The following is a 25,907-nucleotide window of genomic DNA, read 5'->3' on the forward strand; positions in this document are numbered from 1 at the left end:
GTTTCAACAATACAGAGATTCCAGAGGAGGTCGTGTGATTACCTGGGATGGTTTCCGTCGAGACTTCAAAGCTCATCACATCCCACCAAGTGTTGCTGAGAGCAAGCATGAGGAGTTCCGCAATCTCAAGAAAGGCAGCATGTCCGTGTATCAATACAATATCCAGTTTCAGAAACTTGCTTGCTTCACTAAACAAGACATTCCTGATGAAAAGAGTATGATCTATCAATTCAGAGGTGGCCTCAGAGAAGATCTGCAGTTAGCTCTCATGCTTCTTGAGCCAACTAAGTTCGATAAATTCTATAACATGGCACTAAAGCAAGAAGTTGGTCAGCTCAAGTGTGAGGCTTCTAAGAAGAGAGTCAGGGATGCAGTTCAATCTTGTTCCTCATCACAAGTGGCAGCTAAGCAATAGAAGTTCTGGTTGCCTCCTCCTCCGTTTCGCCAGCCCTACCAGCAGAAGAGCAAATGTGGCAATGGATCTTCCCACCCACCCAACCCAGGCTATCAGAACAAAGCTTAGTCTCAAACTCCAAGGTCAAGTGCTCCATATCATCGTCCGCTCTCAGAGGTTACTTGCAACAAGTGTCAGCAGAAAGGGCACTATGCAAACAAGTGCTTCAACCAAAGGTCCCGGGGATATACCCCGCGGTATGACCCGGCCGGAAGTATGACCCGGCCGGACTTGGCGGCTCACTAGAGACCCAGCGATATTTGGTGACTTACTGATGACCCCGACGGCGGGTCAGATGGATGACAAGGCCCAAGGCCCAAAAAGTCGGTTCATGTGAAGGTGGGCCGGCTTAAGAGAAAAGGTGTAAGGAATATTCTCCTACAAAGGAAGCAAGACTAGGACTCCACTTGTAATAGAGTAATCCTAATCCTAATAGGACTAGTCATGTAAGCCGCCCCTTCAACACATATAAGGAGGGGCAGGGCACCCCAAGAGGGACAAGTTTTCATAAGTTTCACAAGTTAGGTTTAGAAAGACAAGTCAATAGCTCTTGAGATAGAGCACCCTTGTAATCATGATCATCATCATCAATATTAATGAAGCAGGATGTAAGCTTTTACCTCCACTGTGAGGGGCCGAACCTGGGTAAAAGCCTCGCGTCTCTCGTCCCGTTCAACCCCTCTCAAGGTACCACATAGATGCGTTGGCCTCACGACTAAGTCCTCACACTAGGACATCTGCCGTGACAATTCCACGACAGTTGGCGCCCACCGTGGGGCTCGCACGGTGGTGATGAGTTCTTGGAGGGATCTTTCCAGGATCGAGAAGCTCACAATTTCTTTTCTGATGAAGAAGAGCCGGCGTGGAACAATCACGCAGGGTAACTTGACTCGCACAACCTTGAGCGGAGCCGATGATATTCATCGTATTAAGATCAGAGTCATGATTAAACTTCAGAGCCATCAGTTTTTCCTTCTCGGATACGAGACGTATACTTCAGAGCTGTGGCCAAGTCGCCGCAATCTTTGTTTTCCGCCAATCGACATGAAGCTTCCAAAAAAATGGGAAGACACATCTGTTTGTATGAGTCAACAGTAGTAGTCATACTATTTCACTTAGTACTCTGCCATGTGATGGCCAAGTTGATCCACAGCTCCAAATATTTTATTGGCCCAAAACTGCTACATGGGGAGTCGGACAATTCATCATAGTACTAGGGGGTGTTTGGTTCAGAAGTCCTAGGACTTTTTCTAGTCCCAGGGACTAATCAAAAAAGACTCTATAGTAGAGTCTTTTTCTAGTCCCTGTAGAAAAAGTCCCTCCCGTTTGGTTCCTAGGGACTTTTTAGGGACTTTTTCTAGTCTCTAGAACTAAAAAGTCCCTGAACCAAACACCCCCTTGTTGTTGCTAGTACACGAGTGGAGAAGGAAAAAGGCCGTGGATCAGCGAAGTAAAACCGAGGTGACATCTCTCCTACTTGAGTTCCTTATGAATTTGGATGAGGGTTGCTCCAATAGGATGGCGCTCCCGCGAGTCGACCGCCGACCGCCGGATATGGCCGGGGTTAGTCGTTCGCCGGGGTCCACGACCCCGCTCGCGACCTGCTTCCCTTCGGGAGACACGCGGTGGCGGGTCATGTTCGCCCCGGATCTCATGGCGGCGCGCTCCATCACTTTCGCCACCGGCGAGCTTCTTCTCCGTCACAACGCGCTTCGCTTGGTGCTTCTCGACGATCCCGGCAGCACGGTGGACGCCTGATCCCTACGCATCGACGAAGTGATTGACATCGCGTACATCATTCCCTTCCCTTGTCATTTTGCTAGGGTTTGGGATCGTCTTCCTCCCCCTGATCCTACGGTTCGACCACCGGAGCGTCGTGGCGCCGGCGCGGCCGCGCGCGGCGAGCCACTGCACTCACATGAGGGGGCCGGGTTGCTGGGGGTGGTTCAGGGAAATCGACTCGGTACCCCCCCTCCTGGCCGGTCCGGGGATCCTGGGGCGTCGACCGGCTGAAAACCGCTCCACCCCCCCGGATCTGGGACACGTGGGGACTGATGGATCCGACCGCCATGATCAGGCCGCAACTAGGGTTTCGTCCCCTCCTCCTGGTATAAGTCGCCGCGCCGCTACTTTGCGTCCCCCCATTTTGGATCTGGAAGAATGTCTTACCCATTTCTGGGAGAAGCCGGAGAGAGAGAAACCTAGGGTTCGTCCTTCCTTTGGCTGGTGGGAGGGGAAAATCCGTGGTGATCTTAGATCGTTCGCTCAAGTTGCCTCCTCCTTCCCACCTAAATCTGCTACTTTCCCTCCCTGTGAAACACCTAAGATGAGAGAAGAGGGGTTCGGCGCGGGTCGTCATGGCCGCGGCACGGGCCGTTTCAACCGGGGTGAAGGGCGAGGCCGTGGCGATGGCGGCCGCGGCCGCTTTGAAGGTGGCGGCAGGGGACGGGGGCGTGGCCGTGATAGCCATGTCTGGACCCGCAAGACGGCGACGGGGGCCTCCTCCTCCAACACTCCGGCCGGATCTGACGAGGTTGGCTTCGATCGTTGGGAGAAAGCTGCCGGAGCGCAGCAGGATGATCTGGTCCGTCAAGATCGATGCAGGGCCGAGAGAGATGGCTCAAACCCTCGCAACAATGACAAGATTCCCTCTCCTGACAAGATGCGTGAGCTTCCTTTTATCCCTGATCATTTGGTCACCTCCTCTGAGCTTTGTCAAATTTGTAGTCATACGGGGCATTCCACTGCCAAGTGTCCCCAAGCTCTATGTGTTAGATGCAAAAAGAAAGGCCATCTATCTGTGATCTGCACTAATTTCCTGCCCTGGGAGTGCATACCTGCGATGTGCGCTTTCCAAGCCAAAGGGCAGGGGTTTCACTATATTCATGATTATTCTGTTGGTGGTCAGGCTAATGAGAGGATAGTCAAGGTCATTATTACTATTGTTGAAGGGGAGCTTACCACCAAACAGCTAGTAGATGAGTTTGAAAAGTATATTGGTCAGGGGTGGAGATGTTCGGCTCACTTGATTGCCCCAAAACAATATGTGATGCGTTTTCCTAATCAAATAGAGGTGGATAAAGCTCTGTTTGTTGAATATATTCCTCTTAAATCTTTGGGTGTGGTTGTCCGTATTACTCCTTGGTATGAGGATGTAGAATCTGAGGGTCTGCTGGAAGTTGATTGGGTTAAAATCAGTAAGATCCCACCTAACAAAAGATGTGACAATAATGTGGCTTACATTGGGGGACTGGTTGGGGTGACCCTAGACATTGATATGTCGACCCTCAATCGTCCTTCTTCTGTGCGTGTCAAACTGGGATGCCGTGAGGTTGATAAGCTGCCCACATCAGCTGAAGGATGTTTAGGGGGGCGGTTCTATCGCTTTCATTATGAGGTTGAAGAGGTCCCGGTGAGAAATGCCATTCGTGAGGAAGAACCTGTTCAGGTCCCACATTACGCTGTCCCGAAGAATGGTACTCCTAAACGCAAACGGAATGATACCCCCCCTAGTGAGGATGACAAGCCCTCAGAGAGGACTGAAAAAGCTAAAACCTCCTCCTATCGTGGCGGCAAAGCCTGTCGCTTGCCATCACCTAAGGACGAGGATCAGATCCATGCTGATAGTTCTTCTTCTGAAAGTGATAATGGTGGTGCTAACAGCCCTTTGCTGATTGAGACACTGGCCCTGGAAATGGCTACTGATACAACGCATCAAGGGGATGGGCACTTGCTGTCCCAGAGCGACACCCGCAAGCATGATCCTGTTGATCATGTGGTTGCTAGTGATCACTCTTTGCAGGTGAATGTTTTGCCTGTTAGTACTTCTCCTATTTTAGCTTCTTTCTCAGTTACTAATTCAGCTCAGATTTCTGAGGTGGTTGGATACGAGGGATCAGACTTGAAGGTGTCCATGGACTACACGATACAGCTTCCTCAAACTGACTGCGAGGAGATTATTCCTACACCCCCTCTCGCATGTGAACTTCACCTTCGATTTAGTCAGCGCAACCCTCACCTCCAGCATATGAATGTGGAAGCAAGGGCTGCAAACCTGATCAACGCCAAAAATCTGACAAGTAAAAGCAAACCCAGTAATAACAATGCCTTTGCTGCTCTTGCTGATTCTGAACTTATTAGCCGTGCTTCCAAGATGGGGGTCCTAATCCCTGATAATGATTTCTCTTGTGTTAACATTGTGAGGGAATTAGAGGCTGTTAGAGCCAATCTGACTGATAAATGTACAAACCCCCAGGTTACTATTGATGAAGTGTTTGTTACTGATGGACTTGGCAAAGATACCCCCCTGAATTTAACTTGGCTTGATGAAGATGAGATTGCCAATGATAAGTTAGTTAAGTCCAAGTCAGCTAAAAAAAGTAAGAAAAAGATAGACATTAAAATTCCTAGGCCTGTGACTAGGAGTCAAAACAAGAAGAAGGACGGTGCTGATGTTTCTGGTGTCTCTACCCTGTCTAGTAGGGTCACCAGAACCAGGAAACAAACTAATCGTTCCAAATGAGTGGTCTCATTTGGAACTGCAGAGGGGTGGGCAAGAAGGGAATGGCCACCTGCCTCTCTGATATCATCAGTGACCATTCCGTGGATTTCCTTGGGTTGCAAGAAACTTTGAAAAAAGATTTTACTCCTAAACTCCTTAGAAAACTTGATCCCTTTAATTCTTTCCATTGGGAATGGATTCCTGCTATCAGGAAATCTGGCGGCATCCTCTGTGGTGTTCGCATCAGCAACCTGGAGTTGCTGAAATGCATTAAAGGGGATTATGTTCTGCAAATGCATGTTAGAGACCTCAAGACCAAAAAAATCTGGAGCTTCCTAGTGGTTTATGGTCCAGCTCATGAGGAACACAGGGGAGAGTTCTTGATGGAGCTGGCCACCTTTTACCATAACACTGACGTTCCCTATATAGTTGGGGGTGACTTCAATATTCTGAGACATAATGATGAGAAAAACAAAAAGATGCACAGATCTAAAGCTGTTGATCTTTTCAATTCAATCATTAACACTCTTGGGCTTAGAGAAATCTATATGAGTGGTGGTAAATACACCTGGTCCAATAAACAATCCCACCCTGCGCTCGAAAAACTTGATCGGGTATTAATGTCTGACTCCTAGGAGGAGATGTTTCCCTTGGTCTTTCTGAGGAAATTGGTTAGGGAACTGTCTGACCACAATCCTCTTTTGCTCTACCCTAATGGAGAAAAAATGGCACCTACTAAAGCCCGAGAGTTTCGCTTTGATCTATCCTGGCTAAAGGATGACAGATTCCTCGGCCTTGTATCTAAAATCTGGAATAGAAAGGTTGCTGCCCCGGATCCCATCGACATCCTAAACATCAAACTGAAAAGATTTAAATCTTACTTCAAGGGGTGGGGCTCGGATAAGTTTGGACATGCCAAGAGACGGAAAGAAGACCTACGACTGGAGCTTGAGCTGCTGGAAGAGGCAGAGGAGGAGGGCCTCCTTTCGCCCGAGCTATACGGTAGGAAAACTGATGTTTGTTTTGAGCTCCATGAGCCGCTTGTCGCTGAAGAAATCTACTGGCTTCAGCAGTCTCACGAACGCTGGCTACTCCGAGGGGACCGCAATATGGATTACTTTCATAAGATTGCCAATGGCCGTAAACGGAAAAACACTATCCACGCTCTCAAGTGTGGGGAGGTGGAGATTGAGGGCATTGATAACCTGTTGGCCCACGCTACTAACTTCTATAAAGATCTCTTTGGCCCTGCACCAGGTAACCTGTTTCGTCTGGACCCTAATACCTGGGGAGAGGATGAAAAACTCTCGGCCCAGGATAATTCTGATCTAATTAGAGAATTCTCTGAGGAAGAGGTCAAAGAGGCTTTATTTGACATGGATGTCAACAGAGCACCAGGGCCTGATAACATTCCTGCTGAATTTTATCAGTGCTGCTGGGATATAGTTAAAAATGATATCATGAGGCTTTTTGACAGCTTCCACACAGGCACACTTGATGTGCAGCGCCTTAACTATGGCATTATCACCTTGCTCCCTAAAGTCTCGGGGGCTGATCGTATACAACAATTTCGACCTATCTGCCTTCTTCGTTGTCCCTACAAGTTGATCACCAAGGTTATGGATAGGAGAGTTTCTAGGTACGCTGACATCCTTATCAGTCCCACTCAGAATGCCTTTGTGAAAGGCAGAAGCATTATGGATGGGTTGTTGGCTCTCCACGAACTTCTCAACTATACCCATGTCAAAAAGAGGGGCGGGGTGGTCCTCAAACTTGATTTCGAAAAAGCCTATGATAAAGTCAATTGGGACTTCCTACTTGAGTGTCATAAGATGCGAGGCTTTGATCCCAAATGGTGTAGCTGGGTTGAGCAAATCCTTCGCAATGGCACAGTCAGCATCAAGTTGAATAATTGTGTCGGGCCCTATTTCCGAAGTGCTAAAGGGGTACGCCAGGGGGACCCATATTCTCCTTTCTTGTTTAATATGGCTGTGGAATGCCTCACTAAAATGATCAAGAATGCCCAGAACAATAATCTCATTGTTGGGTTAGCTTTGGATCTTATTCCACATGGAGTTGCGGTGATACAATATGCAGACGACACGATCATCTGTCTAGAGCACGATATGGAAAAGGCCGTTAATCTTAAACTCCTGTTGTACGCTTTTGAAATGATGTCTGGCCTCAAGGTTAATTTTCACAAGAGTGAGATCTTAACCGTTGGGGGGATGCCCAGACTACTAAGGCTTATGCTGAGCTATTCAATTGCGATATAGGTCAATTCCCTCTTAAATATTTGGGCATGCCAGTGAGCTACACGGCTTTGAGAAACTCTGACTGGGATTTCATAGTCGATAAATATCTCCTTAGATTTGATGCCTGGGTTGGTAATGCTGCTTCTATGGGAGGGAGACACACCCTTCTAGACTCAATAGTTACTCAACTCTCTCTGTACCACATGTCTATGTGGCTGATGAACGAAACTTTTGTGGAAAAATTGGACAAACATAGAAGAAGATTCTTCTGGCAAGGGTGTATTAAAAAACGGAGATATCACTTGATCAGATGGAACAAGATATGTAGATCTAAAGAGAAAGGGTATTAAAGACCTACGCAAACAAAATATTAGCCTGATGCTCAAGTGGTGGTGGAAGTTAGACACCCAGAAAGGGATATGGCAAGATATTGTTCGGGCTAGATACCTTCGCAACCAAACCGTTGCAACTGTTAGCCCTCGTTTTTCTGATTCACCCTGTTGGAAAAACTTGCTGAAAATCAAAAACCTGTATATGATAGGCAGGAAACTGTGTGTAGGGAAAGGTAACCTAACCAGGTTATGGAAAGACTCTATCAATGGGTTAACGCCTTTCCAAGAACAATTCCCATGCCTGTTTGATATTTGTGTTGATCAAGATTGTACACTAGATAAGCTAAGCTCCATAACCTGTTCTAGCTTTTTCCGCAGAAGATTGAATGCTGATTTGATAGACCAGTGGTCTAACCTTCAAGGGCAGGTGCGCAATTTGAACTTACCGAATACCCCTGACTCGGTATATTGGTACCTGAATAAATCTGGCAAATATACTACCAAATCCATGTATAAATGGCTCGAAAAGCCCCTTAGTGGCTGAAACTATAGATGGATTTGGAAGGCCAAGATCCCTCTGAAGATACAAATCTTTCTTTGGCAACTTTCACAAGACGCTATCCTGACTAGGTAGGTGATGCGACATCGAAAATGGCCTGGGAACCCTGTGTGTTCCTTCTGCCAGCAAATTGAAACTTCCCAGCACTTGTTTTTTGAATGTTCTATTGCCAGAGTGGTTTGGAGATCTATTGGAGTAACTCTGGGGACTGATCTTTGCCCCAAAAATTGCTGGCAATTTTTTGTTTGGTGCTATTCTTTCATCCCTGAGTACGAACGCTTTTATACAGTGGCCTTGGGCGCAGTCACCTGGTCCATCTGGCTGGCACGGAATCGTGCTACCTTTGAGAAGAAGATGATCAAATCTCCTTTTGAGATTGTTTTTACGGTGGTTTCTTTCCTTCTTTATTGGGCAGGGCTTCAGGCGGGAGACGACGTCAAGCAGCTTCGGGCAGGGGCGGAGATGATTCGCGATGGGACGATGATGTTGATGCGAGCCTGTGATGCGACTATCGAGATTGGAGAATGAACAAAGGAAAAAGGAGCTCCTCAAGCACCCCATGCCTCGCGCTGCGCATCTTTTACCACCCCTGTTCGTTGGAACAGTGGGCTTCTGTCTGAACTTCGGCTCCTGGTGTTTTGCTGTGATTCTCTCTTGTGACTTCTGGGCTGTCATCTGTAATAGGTCTAGATGTTTGGTGCTACTAGGTTTTCGCCCCATAGTGGCCGTTTCGATGGCGAGCGGGCGCCGTGGGTTTCCTAGTAGTGCGTTGAACTCGCTCTCCCCCTCTCCCTGTTCTTAGTCTCACCTTTGTTATCTCAGACTGGTTGTATTTCCGTTCTAAGTAATGGAAAGGGGGTTAGCCCGGTTCGAAAAAAAGCGGGGGCACAACCTGGAGAAGGACTTGGATGTTGACCCGGATTTCTCTTCTATTGTTGTGGTCTGCGCCTTGCCTGGCCAGTCCGCCTGTGACTCGCATGGCCTTAAGCCTCTCGTTGCTACCGCTGTTCGTCAGATGGTTTCCCCCTGCGTTAGGCCTCTCATTGCTTGTCCTCGAGCCGACCGGCCACCTCCTTCGTCGTGGTTAGCTCCAGCCGCATCCTTGCCAAGCCGACCTGCTTCAAGACCATCCTCGCGTTGCCGAGTCACCACGGAGAGCCGCCGTCCCCATGACGCCTGCCTCTGTTATGAGGTTTCTCCGTTTCGAGTCGTCGTAGTTGTCGCGGCACCCAAGTCGTTTCGGCTTCAGTATGGCTGCCCCCAACCACCTTCGTGTAAGCTCGCGCCCGCGAACCCGAGTCGCCGCGTTGAGCCGCCGTCGTACGCGCCCGTTTCCAGCAACGGCACGAGCCACCCTGTCGCCACAGCCCCCGCGGCCGTTTAAAATCACCGTCCATGGCCGTGCTAAAGCCGCCTCGTGGAGAGCTACCGCTGGGGAGCCGCTCTGTGGGGCCGCATGACGCTTCTCGCCTCCACTGCCGTCTCACCCTTGCGGTGAGCTGCCGCCCCTTTGCAGCCTTGAGCCATCATTGTAAGCCGCCACGCTGGCCGACCTTCAAGTAGCTGTTGCAGGCCACCGGCTGGCCGGTTTTCAGGTTGCTGCTCCAGAACGCCTGCACCATGGAAGAGCCGCTGTAGCGGTCTTCGTTTCTGTCCGGAGAGTTCATAGTACCGATGTGATTAGATTTTTGAAAAAGATTGATGCGGTCAGATTACCCCAACCAAGTTAATGGTGTTACAACTACTACCATCAGTATTGCTGCTATGTGCAAAACTCCATGCACAGTTGCCAAAAACATATGGTGACCTTCATCTACACATGAGGACCAAGAACCTTGTTAGTGGCCATCCAACGCAATCTAGCCTGCTGCTACTGGACTGGAGACGCCACGTCTACAACCAAACAACTCATCCTGGCGGCCCCGCGCGTGTTCAATGTATTTGGGCTTCTCGTATCAAAGCCAAAGATCGCACCAGCATCCGCTTAACAAATACACACGCAGCCTGTCTGCCCCAGCGGTGTGTGCGCACCTACAAATTCCATCAGCTTCGTCATGTGGCATGTAAGATGAATAACTTCTGCTAGCACACGTCATGGCAATCTAACATATAAGGGCATCTCCAGCCGCGCCCCCAACAGGGCCCCAGGCCACTTTTTCGTCGCCGACGCCGAAAAAACGGCCCAGTCGCGCCCCCAGGACGCCGAAAATCGCCGGTTCGGACCTTTTTTCCGCCTGGCGGTCACAGGCCGAACCCGGCGCGCTGGGGAGCAGTTGGGGGCTCCGGCGCTAGGGAAAAGCACGCCTGGCCCACACCGACAGGGGAAAATTCAAGGTTTTCTTCCCCCGACTCGCCTCGCACCCCCCGCGCCCTCGGCCACCACTAGCTATATCCCGGCGACGGCCGCTACCCTACTCCGTTAGATAGCCATTCCCCGCCGGAAAATAGCAGCGCTTCGCCGCGGCGGCCCCTCCCACAGCAGCTGGGCCTTTCCGGCCGCCGTTTTCGGCCGCGGAGGCGCGGTTTAACGGCGGGTACACGCCCACCGAGCGCAAGGTGTTCGGCGTTTTGCCTGCCTCGGCGATGGACTCGGATGATGAGGAAGAGCTCGCCGCGCTGCTGGAGGAGGAAGCCGCGGCCGACGTCCAGGAAGAAGAGCATATCATGGTGCTCGCCGCCCTCGGCCAGCTCCTGGCGAGCAATGAAAAGCCGCGGCGAGGTGGCTCGGCGCCGGGGCGGATGAAAGCAAAGAACCGGCATCGTCTCCAAGGCTACTGCATGCTCTACTCCGACTACTTCGCCGATGCTCCACTTCATGGCGAGAGAACATTTTGACGCCGTTATCGGATGAGCCGAAAGCTCTTCCTCAGGATTGTGAATTCCATCCGGGAGTTCGACAACTACTTCAAGTGCAAGATGGATTGCACTGGCGCTCTTGGATTCACCTCCATCCAGAAGTGCACGACAGCGATGAGGATGCTTGCATATGGAGCTCCCAGTGATTCACTCGACGACTATGGGCGCATGGCCGAGTCCACCAGCATAGAGTGTTTCTACAAGTTCTGTCGGGCAGTGGTGACAGTGTTTGGGCCACAATACTTGAGAACACCCAATGCGGAAGACACTGCTCGGATCCTAGCCCAGAATGTAGCAAGAGGATTTCCTGGGATGCTTGGAAGCATCGACTGCATGCATTGGAAATGGAAGAATTGCCCATTTGGTTGGCAGGGGATGTACAAAGGCGCCAAAGGCGGTTGCAGTGTGGTACTTGAGGCGGTAGCCACACAGGACCTTTGGATTTGGCACTCCTTCTTTGGTATGCCAGGAACTCACAATGACATCAACGTGCTGCGGTGCTCTCCTGTTTTTGCCAAGCTCGTTGAGGACCATTCTCCTCCGGTGAACTTCGAGATCAATGGGCACCAATACAACAAGGGGTACTACCTAGCAGATGGCATCTATCCGAGATGGTCGACATTTGTGAAGACGATCTCAAACCCTGCGACAGGAGGCAAGAACGCCTGGTTTGCGAAAGTTCAGGAGGCTTGCAGGAAGGATGTCGAGCGGGCATTTGGTGTGCTCCAATCTCGATTCGCTGTTGTTCGGTACCCCGCTCAGACCTGGTCCAAAGATCAAATGTGGGAGATTATGACTTGCTGTATCATCTTGCACAATATGATCATCAAGAGCGAGCAAGAAGACCCAGTGTTTGACACTGAACCATACTACAGGCAGGTTCCTCTAGCCGAAGTTGATCACCAGCTACCGGCAACTTGGACTGCCTATCTCAGTATGCGTCAGGAGATCCGAGACCCACAGGTGCATCATCAACTGCAGAAAGATCTGATTGAGCATCTATGGAGGCTCAAGAGGGACGCCGTGTGATGAAATACGAGTTTTTATTTGTTGAACTATATAATTTGTATTGAACTATTTGTTGTTGTACTATTTTGTTGAAATATCTGATTTTTCTGTAATGAAATATGTGATAAGAAATAATTGTGTTGATAATTAAACGCCGAGACACGGCGAAACCACGCCGAATATGGGCCTATTCTCGCCCATATGGGCCCTTTATTCGCCGAAATTGGGCTGCAAAGTGGGCCAATTTCAACGCCTGGGGGCGAGCTGGGGGCGACGACTGGGCGCAAAACCGCCTCCAGCATCGATTGTATCGCCGGCTCATCCTCAAGGGGTGATTTTTATGCGTCCTGGGGGGGCCAACGGCTAAAGATACCCCAAAGCCTCCTAGAGTGGTAGTCACAACAAAGGCATCGAGCGCACGGTACCACGCGAGGGGAAAAAGACCACCGAAAAAAACGCGAGGGCGCACCGCACCACACGAGCGAAATCCACAGCGAGCGAGCGAGGCCACAGCGATCGAGCCAGAGGAAAAAAGGCATCGAACCCTAGCCCCAATCCACAGCCCCGCGCCTCTCGCTCCTCCCTCCCTCGTCCGCCGCCACTCCCTCCCACCTCCTCCTCCTGCGCCTTAGGAGCCCCGCCGGCGACTGCTACTCCTCCACCGCCTCGCCTCTTCCTCCTCCTCGCCTTCCCATCGCTCGTCTTCAGGCCGCAGCGGTGGTTCCCGATCTGAGCCGTCTTCAGGTGCGTGGAGCGACGGAGGTCGGCTCCCTCCTTCTCCACGGTCGCGCGGCGGGAGAGGAGTCAGCCCCGGTGCTCTGCCTCTCCATCCGTCTCCGCAAGCTATCGTCCGATGCCGTCGTTGCCCGCCATCATCTTCATCTTGCTCGCTGCCTGCTTGCTAGAGAGCCATGGCTTTCCTCGCTGTAGGTTCTGGCGTTCTGCCATGGCTTTTCTTGTCCCGTCCCACTCGCCTCCCCCTCCTCGTCACCCTCCTCTCTCTCTCTCTCTTTCTCGCTCACTGCCAAGAAGCCGCCGGAGGAGGAACTCGACCTGGACGACCGCCGCTGGACGAAGAGCCCCGAAAAAATCCCCCAACCACCCCTGCGCCACCGCCTCTTCACCTTCGACCACGGGTTGCAACGTACGGTCAGAGGACCAAGGTGTGGATTCTCCCCCTTTCCCTTTTCCTTGATTCTCATTTGTTCCTCCAGCCCCTCCCATCCTTGCCTACACAGCACACACACACTGTCTCTCTCATCTCGTGGATGGGAATGGCCAGCGTGGATTAATTAATTTCATCATATTTCTGTCAGATTTGATTTCAACAGCGGCGGTGGTGTCTTGCTGTTCTTTGCACATATTTCTGTCAGATTTGATTTAATTTCATCCTTGCTATTCATATCTATTAATTAATGACCTGTACATACATATTTTATCATGTCTACTAACAATCTCATCAGTTTACAGTTCATACATCGGGTTATTTTATCCTGTTTTCTTCAGGTTTGATTTAGGGTGTTCCTTTTTCCTTTTTCAGATGTATGCCATATGTGTAGCAATAGTTCTAAAACACCCTCATTCCTTCTCTTCCTATCAATTTAATCAGGACCCACTCTGGACCATTTTCAGAAACCACTCTAAACCATTTTCTGAAAATTGATAGGAAGAGAGTGATTTTCATAACAGCGGCTGCAGCCCCCAGGGTTAATTAGAACCTAAAATGTTTCCTTTAGTTTATGAAAAAGGTCTAGAGTGGTTTCTGCAACTGCTGTTATGTTTCATTGATTCAGTCCTATAGTTGGATGGTTCCAGTGGATTTTACTAAATGGTTTTGTAGATTTAATTAGTGAAAAGGCCTCAATTGGTTTATGCAACATTGCTTGTCTGTTGGCAGTTGGAGCATACTAGGCAAATGGGCCTTGCCGTGAGTCGTGGTGCAACAGTGACCTCGATGGGCAGGGCAATGGTCAGATACGAGTCAGCACCGAAGATGACTGTAAGCACTCAAAAAAGTTTACCACGCTAGAGCTATGTCAGGTACCTACTGTTCTTTTGTGCTTTTTGTTTTCTATTTCCCGTCAGAAGCTCATTCAATAATCAATTTGCAGGTTGTATGAGGGCAGTTAATGAATATACTTGTGACACTTAAACTCTCAGGCAAGCTTGCTGGTAGGATCAAGTACTCTACCAGGTCTAGGGCGTAGGTGGTAAGGGAAGGATGGAGGGAGACGTGGCGAGGATCGGGCGCGCCGGCGGCAGGGCGCCGTCGCGGCTAGGAGAAGGGCGGCGGCTAGGGCTGTTGGCGGCTAGGGTTCCGGCTCCTCAGGGAGCCGGGCAATAGGAGATAATATTCTTCTTATTGCTTGCCTTCAAAAAGAGTCTTACAACCTATATTTATATCCTAGATAACTTGTAGAAGAATCAACCTAAGATAACTTGCCTAATCTGAAAATAAAAACTAAGATAACTTGCGGGCCTAAGCCGGCCGGCCATAACACTTCTCCCCGCCTGCACAAACAGCTCGTCCTCGAGCTGCAAGGTGGGGAAGCGCTTGCTTGAACTCTTCGAGGTAATCAACCAGCGTCAAACACCTTCTCGACATCTGGGGCGGCCACGTCAGCGGCGATGACGTCCTCCGGAATGTAGTCTACCACCTCCAGGTAGAAGAGTCGCGGGCAGGCGTGGCCGGGCTTGTAGGGTTCGTCGCAGTTGAAGCACAACCCTTGGCGGTGACGCTCGAGTATCTCAGCTGGGGTGAGCCGGCGGAACGGGCGCCCCGCGGTCGCGGCGAGGGGTGCCGCAGAAGCCTGCACAGGCCGACCCTGCGCGGAATCCGGTCCGGGTAGCGACCCAGTAGTCTGGGACGGTGATTCCTGCTGGATGGCCACCGCGCGGCACTCGAACGCGCGGGCGTAATACATGGCCGACTGGAGATCCTGGGGTCCCCGAAGCTCCACGTCCATGCGGATATGGTCCGGTAGACCGCCCACAAATAACTCGGCGCGCTGAGTGGCGGAGACGCCCGACGCGTGGCACGCCAGGGCCTGGAAGCGGTCGGCGTAGTCCTGCACCGTGGATGTGAAAGGTAAGCGGCCGAGGGCTGCCAGTCGGCTCCCGCGGATAGGAGGCCCGAACCGGAGGAGACAGAGCTCTCGGAAGCGCTCCCATGGTGGCATGCCGCCCTCGTCCTGCTCGAGGGCGTAGTACCAGGTCTGCGCTGCGCCTCGAAGATGATAGGACGCGAGCCAGGTGCGATCCGAAGCGAGCGTCCGCTGCCCTTGAAAGAACTGCTCGCACTGGTTGAGCCAGTTGAGGGGGTCCTCCATGCCCTTGTAGGTGGCGAAGTCCAGTTTGGCGAAGCGAGGGGGTGTCGGCCCGCCGTGCCCGGGGGCGGCCGTAGTTGCCGCCGGCGCGTATGCTGGGTCGGGAAGCACCGGGCGTAGTTCGCCGAGCTGGAGGGGTGATCAAACCGCAGGGAGGGCGTCGGGTGTTCCGGCGCCGTGGAGTAGACCGGCCCCGAAGACGAGCCGGTCGCCCAAGCGGGGATCGGCGATGGTGACGGTGGAAACTGCACCTGGTGCAGGGGCCGACCCTTAGCCCTAGGCGCGGGTGGTGGTACTGTCGATGGCGGCGGCGCCTGGTGGAGCTGCACCGGCGCCTGCGGCGTGGGGGCCGGCGGTGACGCCGGAAGAAGCTGCTGGGTCTGGCCCTGCTCCGAGGCGCCGGTGCCCAGGTTAGGGCTGGGCGGGGCCGGTGGAGGACCCTGCTCCGAGGCCGCTGGAAGGTAGGGCGCGACGGAGGACGGCGCGGCCGGCGCGGTCCAGGTGGGCTACTGCGGCCCCGTGGTGGCGAGAAGTGGCGGGGCTGCCGGCGCGATCTGCGGCGGCCACTGCGCCCAAGGCGGCGGTGCGGCCGCTGGGGCGGGGAGCGCCGGGTAGCCTCCGGTGACGGCCCCCGGTGCCGAGTACCACGGAAGCGCCTGCTGACCCGCGGCCATGGCTGGATGGAGTCCGGTGATGGCTCCCGGTGCCGAGTACCACGGAAGCGCCTGCTGACCCGCGGCCATGGCTGGATGGAGTGGTGGGGGCGGCCCGTACGGACCTGCCAGGTAGAGGCGGATCCCTTGAAGCGCGGTGACGAGGTCGTTGAGGACGCCCGCCATGGCCTCCGGCGTGAACTGTTGCGGCTGCGGGGGAGGTGATGGCGGCGGCGAGTGTTGGACGGGGGCCTGTGGCTGCCCTTGGCCCGGCGTGGTGCCGGGTGCCGTTAGGACCGGCGCTGAGAGCGACGCAGTGGTGCCCGCCGAGAGCGAGGCTGTGACGCCCGGCGCAGAGGCGGCGGTGGTGGAGGAGTTGGCGGGCAGCGGTGGTGGTGGCGGTGGAATTGGCGGAGACATGGTCGAAACCCGGTTACCTGATACCAAATTGGTAGGATCAAGTACTCTACCAGGTCTAGGGCGTAGGTGGTAAGGGAAGGATGGAGGGAGGCGTGGCGAGGATCGGGCGCGCCGGCGGCAGGGCGCCGTCGCGGCTAGGAGAAGGGCGGCGGCTAGGGCTGTTGGCGGCTAGGGTTCCGGCTCCTCAGGGAGCCGGGCAATAGGAGATAATATTCTTCTTATTGCTTGCCTTCAAAAAGAGTCTTACAACCTATATTTATATCCTAGATAACTTGTAGAAGAATCAACCTAAGATAACTTGCCTAAGATAACTTGCCTAATCTGAAAATAAAAACTAAGATAACTTGCGGGCCTAAGCCGGCCGGCCATAACACTTACTCTCAGGTAAATTACTAATCATTCAAATCACTAATCAGGTAAAGCACAATAATAAGCCCACCAGTCATAGAAGAGGAAAAATAACCACGAAGTGAAAATAGATTGTGAAAATTAGACAGCTCAGACGATGTAAAAGACAGAATCGGACGACCAGCGAGTTTTCAATCTGGGGGAGCTCGGAGTAGCCGAGTTGCCCAGCCAGATTAATTTTTATTGGGCATTCAGATTCTTATTTTGCGTTTCGTAGATTTTTAGCTGGGTGTATAAACATACACACACACACTGACTTCTGATTTCAGTGACGGGGGTAAATTATTGTGCCATATATATTGTTGCCATATTTAGTAATCATGCATATACATGTACATTGGTTTTTATCAAATGTACATGTGCTCCTGTAGCATATCTTCAGGTTTGGGGATTTAAATGCCCTTTGTTTTGTGTACCAGGTGGTTAACTGAGATTTTGTTTGCTTATTCTACTGTTTTTTTAGCAATGCCAACAAACATGGTTTATGATGATATTGGTGGTCTGAAGCTTTAGATCGTCGGGGCTGCTCTCATTTGTTCAATTTGCCAGTGATCCTTCCATTCTACTGCTGCTCATTATTATCATATGAAGGAGGTGTTCTTCCGTTACAATACTCCTGACGTGTTCCATGAAATGTCTATGAGCTGGTATGTTGTTCATTCTCTTTTTTTTCTTCTTGCAGGCTGATCTATGTTCTCTGTTTGTTGGGTCCTCCGTGTCATTATGAACAAGGTTGGGTCTCTCTTGCTCAGTTTTTGTCTACTAAAAGTGATGTGAGCTGATGTGCTTGTTTGGGCGGCCTCCCTGTGTGTGTGATATTTGTTTGCATATCAACCCTGTGTGCTTGAAATTTACTTGCATATCATGATATCAAACGAGGATGTGTTCTTGTTTACCTCTTGAATAGACAGATCTTGGTGCATTACTGGTACCGTGCCTCTAGGTGGTCAGGGAGGGTCGCACTTGCGCTATGCTTCCCTCTGGATTCTAGCATGGTGTTCGGGTGCCTAGCTTAGTTCAGTTCTGAGTCGGAAGCAACGAAATCATATGTTTCTGAATCTTGGATATACCTTACAATGCAGCGGCCCATTCTTGTCGTGCCTGGACTGGCTAGATCGATTAGAGTTTGTCTAATATGCCTTCGGTAATCAGCAGCAACACACGAGATCCTGGAACCTGCATTAGTTATTGTTTGCACAATAATTACTTATTGATATCATTACCAAGCTATCCGAGCCATCAATCCCCGGACACCACTTGGTTTCCTTGCCCATTTATTCATCGGATCTGTACACAATCGACAGGATTGACTTCAGATCTTACATAAGGTTTCATAAAGATAGTTCAGAACCTAAGCTATACAAAGTTTTACAAACGAAATCTACAGACTCATGGATTTGAAACTGAAAGATATTATGTGATGCATCTCTCCAAAAATCCAGCATAATTATATAGAGGAAACATATATTCCCAGAAATTTACGGTCGCGGTCGAGAGCAACGGCGAGTGTAGAGCAAGCCTGTGGGAGAGTTTTTCTGAAAGCAAGCCCTCAGCTCGCCCCGACAACCTTTCCCTGTCAGCTTCGCTCCCCTCTTCCTCCTCTTTGCTTAGAATTGTTTTATTGTCATTCATATTCTGTATTAAATTCTGATGAGGTTTCTGCTTGTTAGATTAAATTCTAGCCAAGACTAAACTGTAGCCACAAGAAGGCAGGATTCTACTTGTTTAGTCTAAAAAAGAGTTTTTGACTTATTTGATTAGATTCTAAGTCAGCTTTTGGGGGGACTTTAGATACAATCTGTTAGTTGAAAAAAATATGTGTTCTTGCGCTTGAGAAATTGCTGCCACTGTTACTGTATCATATATGAATATGTACAAGGCATCAGAAAGCACAAGTAGCAGGAACAATTAGTTCAGTTTTAATATTATAGTGCTACTCATCCTAAATTGTGTTAATTAATCTGCTAGACTATGGTGATGACAGAGAGGTACTGTTTTTTAAAATTGTTTCTTTGTTCCAATTATAAAGGGCCCTCTGCAAGGATATTGATTTCATCATGTGTAGAAGTTTAGTTGGACAGATATTGTTCGTCAGTTTCTTAGTGCGTGCCTAGCTGTTTCCCCTTTTTACATTGCTTATTTTCTATAGGATTTCTTGAAAGATAATAGCTTGCTTCAACAATTGTAGAACGATCATGGTTTCTTTGCATTTCTGTACTTTTATACGATTAACAATTTCATGGCTATCCTGTGTAAGAAACAGACATCATTGGCATTGGCCAATGCATTTGCGTTAAATGCCCTGTTGGCCGAGTGATGTAGTCCTATTGTGAAGATGCTTATTGTTTCATTTCTGTAATGTAGGAACATGTATATCCTTTCAAGTTCACTGATGCGGTTACCACTACAACACACGTCCCTCCAAGGACCAAGGGTGGGCATGATCTTCTACAAGGTTGTTGTCTGTGACTATTAGTACGGGATCAACTTTGCGGTGTCCCCATCGCTTCAAGTCAAGCTAATAGAGCTAAATGGGTATCCAATTTTAGAAAGCACACTTAAGAAACATGAACACGTGTCTTTAGATCCTATGGAGCATTCCTAATAATGACCATCTATTTAACTATCTTGGATCATTACCATTACAAAATGCAGCATGGCATTCATAATGTTCAGTTATTCATAAATGTGGCATTTAATTATTCTCCTGGCATGATATTTAGGGCCAGTTCTTTTGGGCGATTCTACCAGAATCGCCCCCCTCCCCAGCTTCTCCCAGAATCACCACTCCATATGTTTTTTACAATCCTAGCTAGTTAGATCTTAACTAGATAGGATTGTAAAAAAAATATGGAGTGGCGATTCTGGCAGAAGCTGGGGAAGGGGGTGATTCTGGGAGAATCGCCGAAAAGAACTGGCCCTTAAGCATGTTGCATATACCAATCTGTTGATAATTCAATTATTGATTCTGATGTACAAACATGCAAAACCATTGCCTGTTTGGATGATGCACATGAGTATGTTTTTGTTAGTTTTCGGTGATGTACGTCGTGAAGCGGGACGGGCGGACGGAGACGGTGCACTTTGACAAGATCACAGTGCGGCTCAAGAAGCTCAGCAATGGGCTCAGCCAGGAGCACCGCGACCCCGTGCTCGGTCTGCGTCAGGGTATACATGGGCGTCACCACCAGCCAGCTCGACGAGCTCGCCGCCGAGACCGCCGCCGCGCTCACCGCCTCCCAGCCTGACTATGCCTCCGTACGTTCCCTCTTTCGATCTGTCTCCCCTTCCGGTCCGTTCCGTTCCCCCTCACGGCGCCCGTGTTCGTGTGTCCTGGTCTGACGTATGTGCGTGTGTGGTTCTTCTGCAGCTCGCGGCGAGGATTGTTGTGTCCAACCTGCCGCCAAGTGGAAATAGTTTGTGTGGCGCTCGTAAATAGAGAGCATTCTGGTAGAAAGGTACAGGAAAGAATAGGGAAACTTCTGTCATTTTCTTTGGTCTCTGAAAAATAAATGGTGATATGGGCTGATACATTGCTAAATTACATGATACAAACTCACTTCTTTTTTGATTTTTGGTTTACTTTGTTGTGCTACAATGGCTCTCCTAGGAATGTTCTTCCATGCTTTGATGTGCACAATCCAGAAAGTGCATGCATCCAGAAACCAAATAGGATTTTTTTGTGTTATCTTCTCTTAAATCTTGTGCTTGTCCAATAAGAATAAGGTTTGGTGGTATTGCTTTTGTCTGTCACCTGGTAGATTTCAGACTTCAAGCTAGCTGCAGTTATTTCAGGTTCTATGTGCAAATCCTTGGTGTGACATGATTGGTAACTAACCATGAATACGTTACAATCTGATATGTCTAATTCTTGATTTATGTGGTACCATGGTCTAAAAATTGGTCCTAAAGATACATGATGTTTTTGTACAAAGTTGAGACAGTTATTTTGGAACGGAGGGAGTATTAGATTATTTTGTTCCTTTTTAATTTGGTTCTAAAATATAGTTTCAGAGTGATCATTTTGCATCAGCCAAGCTTGCCCTTGTTACAAATAATTGTTCTGTTGTCCTCAATTCGCTTTCTCGGTTTTTTAATGCTACAAGTATTATTGTTCCAGTTTTTTTTTAGTTATTCATCATACCATTTTTCTTTCTGCCTTTTCAGCTGAAAGATTAGCGAGACTGGCTAAATTCTGAACATGTTCCATGTGAGAGAAATAGCATGTTGATTTCATCTTGAAATAATCATAGCTGAGGGACGAGCTTCGTAACTAAGGGTCATGTGTAGAGCTGAAGGAAGAAGTTGCGAGGCTTGGAACTCTCCTTGTGAAGGGCTCAGGGACAGCAGTGAGGACAATGCCTCTTTAGTTGTAATTGTGATACTCCTGATCTGCAAGTAAACACTCCTGTGATACTAAATGTTGGTTGTTAGTACAGAGGTGATGCCATTAGTTGGTTCTTTGGTACTCCCTCTGTCCGGAAAAGCTTGTCCCTCGAATGGATGTATCTAGCACCAAGTTAGTGCTAGATACATGGTGCTAGATACATCCATTTGAGAAACAAGCTTGGGACAAGCTTTTTTGGACGGAGGGAGTATTGATTTCATGATTTGTGGTTAATACATGATGTAATACAATCTACATTGCATTATATTTCCAGTTACATATCTTACTTACTCACTACTAACATTCTTTCTAATTCGCTTCTTGCGCCAATTGCCATTGGCGCAACCGGGTCATCTAGTGAAGAGAAAAGCAAAGCGGTCATAGCCAGGGATCGAACTCAAGCCGCAACAGTACTGCACGAGAGTAGCTACCACTGTATCCGACGAAAGTATCAGGACAATGATTCATGAAAAATATGGTGCCATGCTGCCCCTATGGAATATGCGTTAGCATCATCATGCGTCGGCATCCGCACCTGCTTGCTGTGGAATGGATGTGTGCAAGGTGCCTATGGAATATGCGTTAGCATCATCATGCGCCGGGCATCCGCACCCGCTTGCTGTGGAATGGATGTGTGCAAGCAGTTTGATCTACATCAATTCGTTGAGACTGCACCTGCGATTGACTTGTCATCCATACGGTTTACCGTGCCCACGATTGACTCGCCGTCCGTGCTGGCTTATAAACGCCGCGGCCGGCTCATCTGTCTGCTCCCGCGGCCAACTCGCCTACAATTGATTTCAGCTTCACTGTGGTAATCATCAACTCCATAGTGGATAATTACTGGCCTAACATATCAGGTGAAATCCATCCAGTATATTTTTACATTATATATTGCTTTCTTTAAAAGCGCAATTACTCTGGCTTGCAAGTTCTCCAGTGCAAGACAAGTTATATCATTGAGATGTTGAATGACTCATACCAGTTTATATCACGGTCAAATATGGAGAATCTCAGAACAACTTCTCGAGTCGTCTTAAGACTCAGGGGCTACAATGACATGACTCGGCGAAATTGGCCAGTTTAAGTGAATTCAAGAAGCCCGGATCATTGGAGGAAAAGATAACCCGGTCCCGGAGGCTGCTGCCATATTGATGCAAATTTAAAAGCCGTCAGAAAATTTCCGGCTTAAAATGAAGAATGCCGGTTTAAAATCCGGTTCAAGAGAAATCTGTCTCTCACAAAGTTTTGAAGATCTCAACATCTGGTTTAAAATCCAGTTCAAGAGAAATCTGTCTCTCACAAAGCTTTGAAGCTCTCAATATCCGGTTTAAAATTCCGGCTCAAGAAGAATTTATCTCTCGCAAAGTTCGAGTTCTCAGGAAAAATTAAAGGGACCAAAGATAGTTTGTTGCAAAGCACAACTCAAACATAGGTACCCTTCTTCCAAGACCATTGGGGTCTGATCGTATTTGAATCTAGCTTAACCCCTTTTGGTCCGACTTTGATCGTATTCGAATCAGAGTCGTTAAAAAAGTCTAAAGGTCATTTGGGGGCTTCCTGTTCAAACATAGGTCGTATTCGAACCAAAGAGAACATAGCTGTCGGTACCCTCTTGATCGGCGCAATGCCAAACCCACTAGGGGGCTTCTTGATCATATTCGAATCATAGCTTAACCCCTTTTGGGTCCGACATTGATTGTATTCGAATTAGAGTCGTTAAAAAGTCTCAAAGTCATTTGGGGGCTTCCTGTTCAAACATAGGTCGTATTCGAACCAAAGAGAACATAGCTGTCGGTACCCTCTTGATCGGCGCAATGCCAAACCCACTAGGGGGCTTACTGATCGTATTCGAACCATAGCTTAACCCCTTTTGGTCCGGCTTACTGATCATATTCGAATCAGAAGCCTCACTTTTTCTCTTTGTTTGCTGTAAGTTCTTGAAAACAATGTTTCGGGTTTGTCTTGAGACTTTTTTGTTCAGATCTGAGGCATATATATGTGGTTTCTATTTAACCCGGCTTGGCTTTGGATGATAAGTCGCCAGCATATGACAATCATCAAACATTTGGAAGTCTTGGCTTCTAAATATTGGGTTATCACCCTTACTGTGCAGGTCACATAAATCGGCAGTGCAAATTCAATATCACAGGTATGATATTATAGTTATGTTTCAAAGTTATGATTCATAACAGACTTATCCGTGACTCCTTTTTTACACATCAGTGGTCATATGTAAGATATTATGACCCGCCCTGCAGTAAACCACCAAGGGTTCTTGTGATCTACTTGTGTGCGGGATAAGACTACATTTGGGTGGTTACCCGCCCTGGCTTTTGACGTTAAGTCGCCAGGGTATATGTTGTTTAAACTCTGTGCAGGATTTGTAGAACTATGACTTATACAAATGCTTAAGTCCAAGCTCATCATTAAAATTGATGCTTCAAAATGATTATTTGTTCTAGATTTTCTCAAAGGCAATAAATAGCCGGGTTATAAAAATTCCGGCTTACAACGGAGGCGTATTAAATCGCCATCGGCCAAGAGCCGCCGGGTATTTAAACTCCGAATTTATTTGTCAATAGATAAGGTATTCAAAGTAGCTTTGCCGCAATGGCTATTATTTTATCAATGGATATGATTTATTCTACAATTGAAGGAATAGTCCCGAGTCGCTGCAGGCTTATGAGCCGGCATTTGGGGGCTACATTATTCATATTGGGATTATATCAAATATGCAAGTCCCATGTCGCTGCCAGCATGCACCATGGCACTTGGAGGCTAATGCAAAGTCATTTTTTGGCTCACTTTATTGAAGATCCTACTCATCACATTGTAATGAGCCGGCCCTTGGGGGCTACCAATTGCTCCTGTCAACAATTCAAGGTACACAAGTCTTATTCCATTATATTGAAGGGTCCACTGCTCAGTTGGTAAAGCACAAAGCTCTTAACCTGGTGGACGTGGGTTCACGCCCCATGATGGGGGTTACATCATATGATGTTCTTTTCAAAGAAATATATATAAAGTCCTAGCTTAGAATTATCTTACTAAGACGGACCTTGGGGGCTACACGTTGCTGCTTGAATTTGCATGATCATACATACAAAGTCCCTGCTCATTATTGCATACTGACCTGGCCCTTGGGGGCTACACTGGTTGAAGTTTTTTGAGCATCAGGCAATTACAAAGTCCCAGGTTGCTGCAAGCATGACAACCCGACACTTGGGGGCTACATATATGGAGTATTCAGTCTTTACTAGTGACTGAGATGAACAACACGGATTTCTTCAAAGTGGTTATTTACATTGAAGTAAGTCTTAAGTCATCATTTTGCTCTGCTCAAGACTTGGGAGCTACAGGTAACACGGATATAAGGGAGAAATATTTTCAAATTCTCAGTTTTGAGGAAACCAGATTGACCCGGCGTCACCAATCATTATGACCCGATGTCTGCAACAATCATAACCCGGCGTCATCAATAATCATGAACCAGCGTTGACAACAATCATGAACCGGTGTTGGCAACAATCACGACCCGAAGTTATCAGTTTTTATAACCCGACAATGGTGGTAATCATAAACCGGCGAGTTCTACATCTTCAAGCCGGCTTAATATCAGTTGAATATTTAAAGACCAATATTTTTGTCAAGTCAGAGCATTGAAGACCGACTCAAATGGATTCTTTATTTACAATATTTCTTCTACAAGCAAGTTGATTATGAAGCCGGCCTATTGACCCGGATTTTCTAGAACAAGGAAATGACAAGGACTTAAGGATGATCAGGCGCCGTCTTACAAATATTTAACCCGGAGCACAACCTGTCAAATTTGTTCTTGTGTTTATTTTGCAGGATCTGTTTAACATGGATAAATCCAAATTAAACCGGGGGTTAATGTCAGGGATATACCCCGCGGTATGACCCGGCCGGACTTGGCGGCTCACCAGAGACCCGGCGATATTTGGCGACTTACTGATGACCCCGACAGCGGGTCAGATGGATGACAAGGCCCAAGGCCCAAAAAGCCGGTTCATGTGAAGGTGGGCCGGTTTAAGAGAAATGGCATAAGGAATATTCTCCTACAAAGGAAGCAAGACTAGGACTCCACTTGTAATAGAGTAATCATAATCCTAATAGGACTAGTCATGTAAGTCGCCCTTTCAACATATATAAGGAGGGGCAGGGCACCCCAAGAGGGACAAGTTTTCGTAAGTTTCACAAGTTAGGTTTAGACAGACAAGTCAATAGCTCTCGAGATAGAGCACCCTTGTAATCGTGTTCATCATCATCAATATCAATGAAGCAGGATGTAGGCTTTTACCTCCACCATGAGGGGCCGAACCTGGGTAAAGGCCTCGCATCTCTCGTCCCGTTCAACCCCTCTCAAGCTACCACATAGATGCGTTGGCCTCATGACTGATTCCTCACACTAGGACATCTGCCGTGACAATTCCACGACAAAAGGCGCCTTCCGCCTCCTCCTCCTCCCGTGAGATCTTCCAGCAATGCAGTGGTCAAACATAATTCCAAGTTTGCAAAGGTGAACATGATGAACGCAGCTCAGGCAGAGCATTCTTCAGAAGTGATCATGGGTAATCTTCCTGTTAACGACTTTCCTGCAAAAGTTCTATTTGATATTGGTGTATCGCTTAGTTTCATCTGAAGACCATTTGCATCTCGGCATGAGTTGGCTTTCCAAGTTTTTCCTAGACCGTTATCAGTTGTCTCTCCGGGTAAATGCATGA

The 25,907-nt window shown here is 48.7% G+C and overlaps 3 protein-coding genes across 12 annotated transcripts; 2 read left to right on the forward strand and 1 right to left on the reverse strand.

The window, feature by feature from the left end:
- Window positions 1-2,372: 2,372 nt before the first annotated feature.
- On the forward strand, window positions 2,373-8,629 carry LOC147985527 (uncharacterized). The gene is made up of 2 exons (XM_087541621.1): window positions 2,373-3,120; window positions 8,517-8,629. Exons 1-2 carry the CDS (start codon window positions 2,373-2,375, stop codon window positions 8,627-8,629), a joined length of 861 nt encoding a protein of 286 aa, XP_087397747.1.
- Window positions 8,630-12,437: 3,808 nt separating this feature from the next.
- Window positions 12,438-21,445, forward strand: LOC125537672 (uncharacterized). 10 transcript variants are annotated; one of them, XR_015616746.1, is made up of 8 exons: window positions 12,438-13,128; window positions 13,863-14,005; window positions 14,077-14,137; window positions 17,236-17,366; window positions 17,455-17,504; window positions 19,137-20,030; window positions 20,143-20,230; window positions 20,940-21,445. XR_015616746.1 is itself a non-coding variant. In XM_087544127.1 (6 exons), exons 3-5 carry the CDS (start codon window positions 17,358-17,360, stop codon window positions 20,018-20,020), a joined length of 369 nt encoding a protein of 122 aa, XP_087400253.1. In that variant the 5' UTR covers window positions 12,451-13,128; window positions 13,863-14,005; window positions 17,236-17,357; the 3' UTR covers window positions 20,021-20,030; window positions 20,143-20,341. The 10 variants fall into 10 exon arrangements, 1 of the variants encoding a protein (XP_087400253.1); XR_015616745.1 differs by having other exon boundaries at window positions 14,077-14,125; XR_015616748.1 differs by lacking the exon at window positions 14,077-14,137 and having other exon boundaries at window positions 12,443-13,128; window positions 19,137-19,227; window positions 19,805-20,030.
- Window positions 14,424-15,295, reverse strand: LOC147985528 (uncharacterized). Its single transcript, XM_087544126.1, has one exon. The coding sequence runs from the start codon at window positions 15,292-15,294 to the stop codon at window positions 14,542-14,544; it is 753 nt and encodes a 250-aa protein (XP_087400252.1). The 5' UTR covers window position 15,295; the 3' UTR covers window positions 14,424-14,541.
- Window positions 21,446-25,907: the final 4,462 nt, after the last annotated feature.

The sequence above is a fragment of the Triticum urartu genome, chromosome 2A, assembly GCF_056163025.1.
Source record: "Triticum urartu cultivar PI428250 chromosome 2A, HENAU_Tu73, whole genome shotgun sequence".
Classification (NCBI taxonomy): domain Eukaryota; kingdom Viridiplantae; phylum Streptophyta; class Magnoliopsida; order Poales; family Poaceae; genus Triticum; species Triticum urartu.

Bases quoted from the DNA above. Each gene is read 5' to 3' on its own strand.
- LOC125537672 (XM_087544127.1), top strand. From the start codon at position 17,358: ATGAAGGAGGTGTTCTTCCGTTACAATACTCCTGACGTGTTCCATGAA. The intron at 17,420-19,136 runs GTATGTTGTTCA...TCTGTAATGTAG, and splicing joins CATGAAATGTCTATGAGCTG to GAACATGTATATCCTTTCAA. The intron at 19,228-19,804 runs GTTGTTGTCTGT...TGTTTTTGTTAG, and splicing joins TGGGCATGATCTTCTACAAG to TTTTCGGTGATGTACGTCGT.
- LOC147985528 (XM_087544126.1), bottom strand. From the start codon at position 15,294: ATGGAGGACCCCCTCAACTGGCTCAACCAGTGCGAGCAGTTCTTTCAA.
- LOC147985527 (XM_087541621.1), top strand. From the start codon at position 2,373: ATGAGGGGGCCGGGTTGCTGGGGGTGGTTCAGGGAAATCGACTCGGTA. The intron at 3,121-8,516 runs GTGAGCTTCCTT...TTTATTGGGCAG, and splicing joins TCCCTCTCCTGACAAGATGC to GGCTTCAGGCGGGAGACGAC.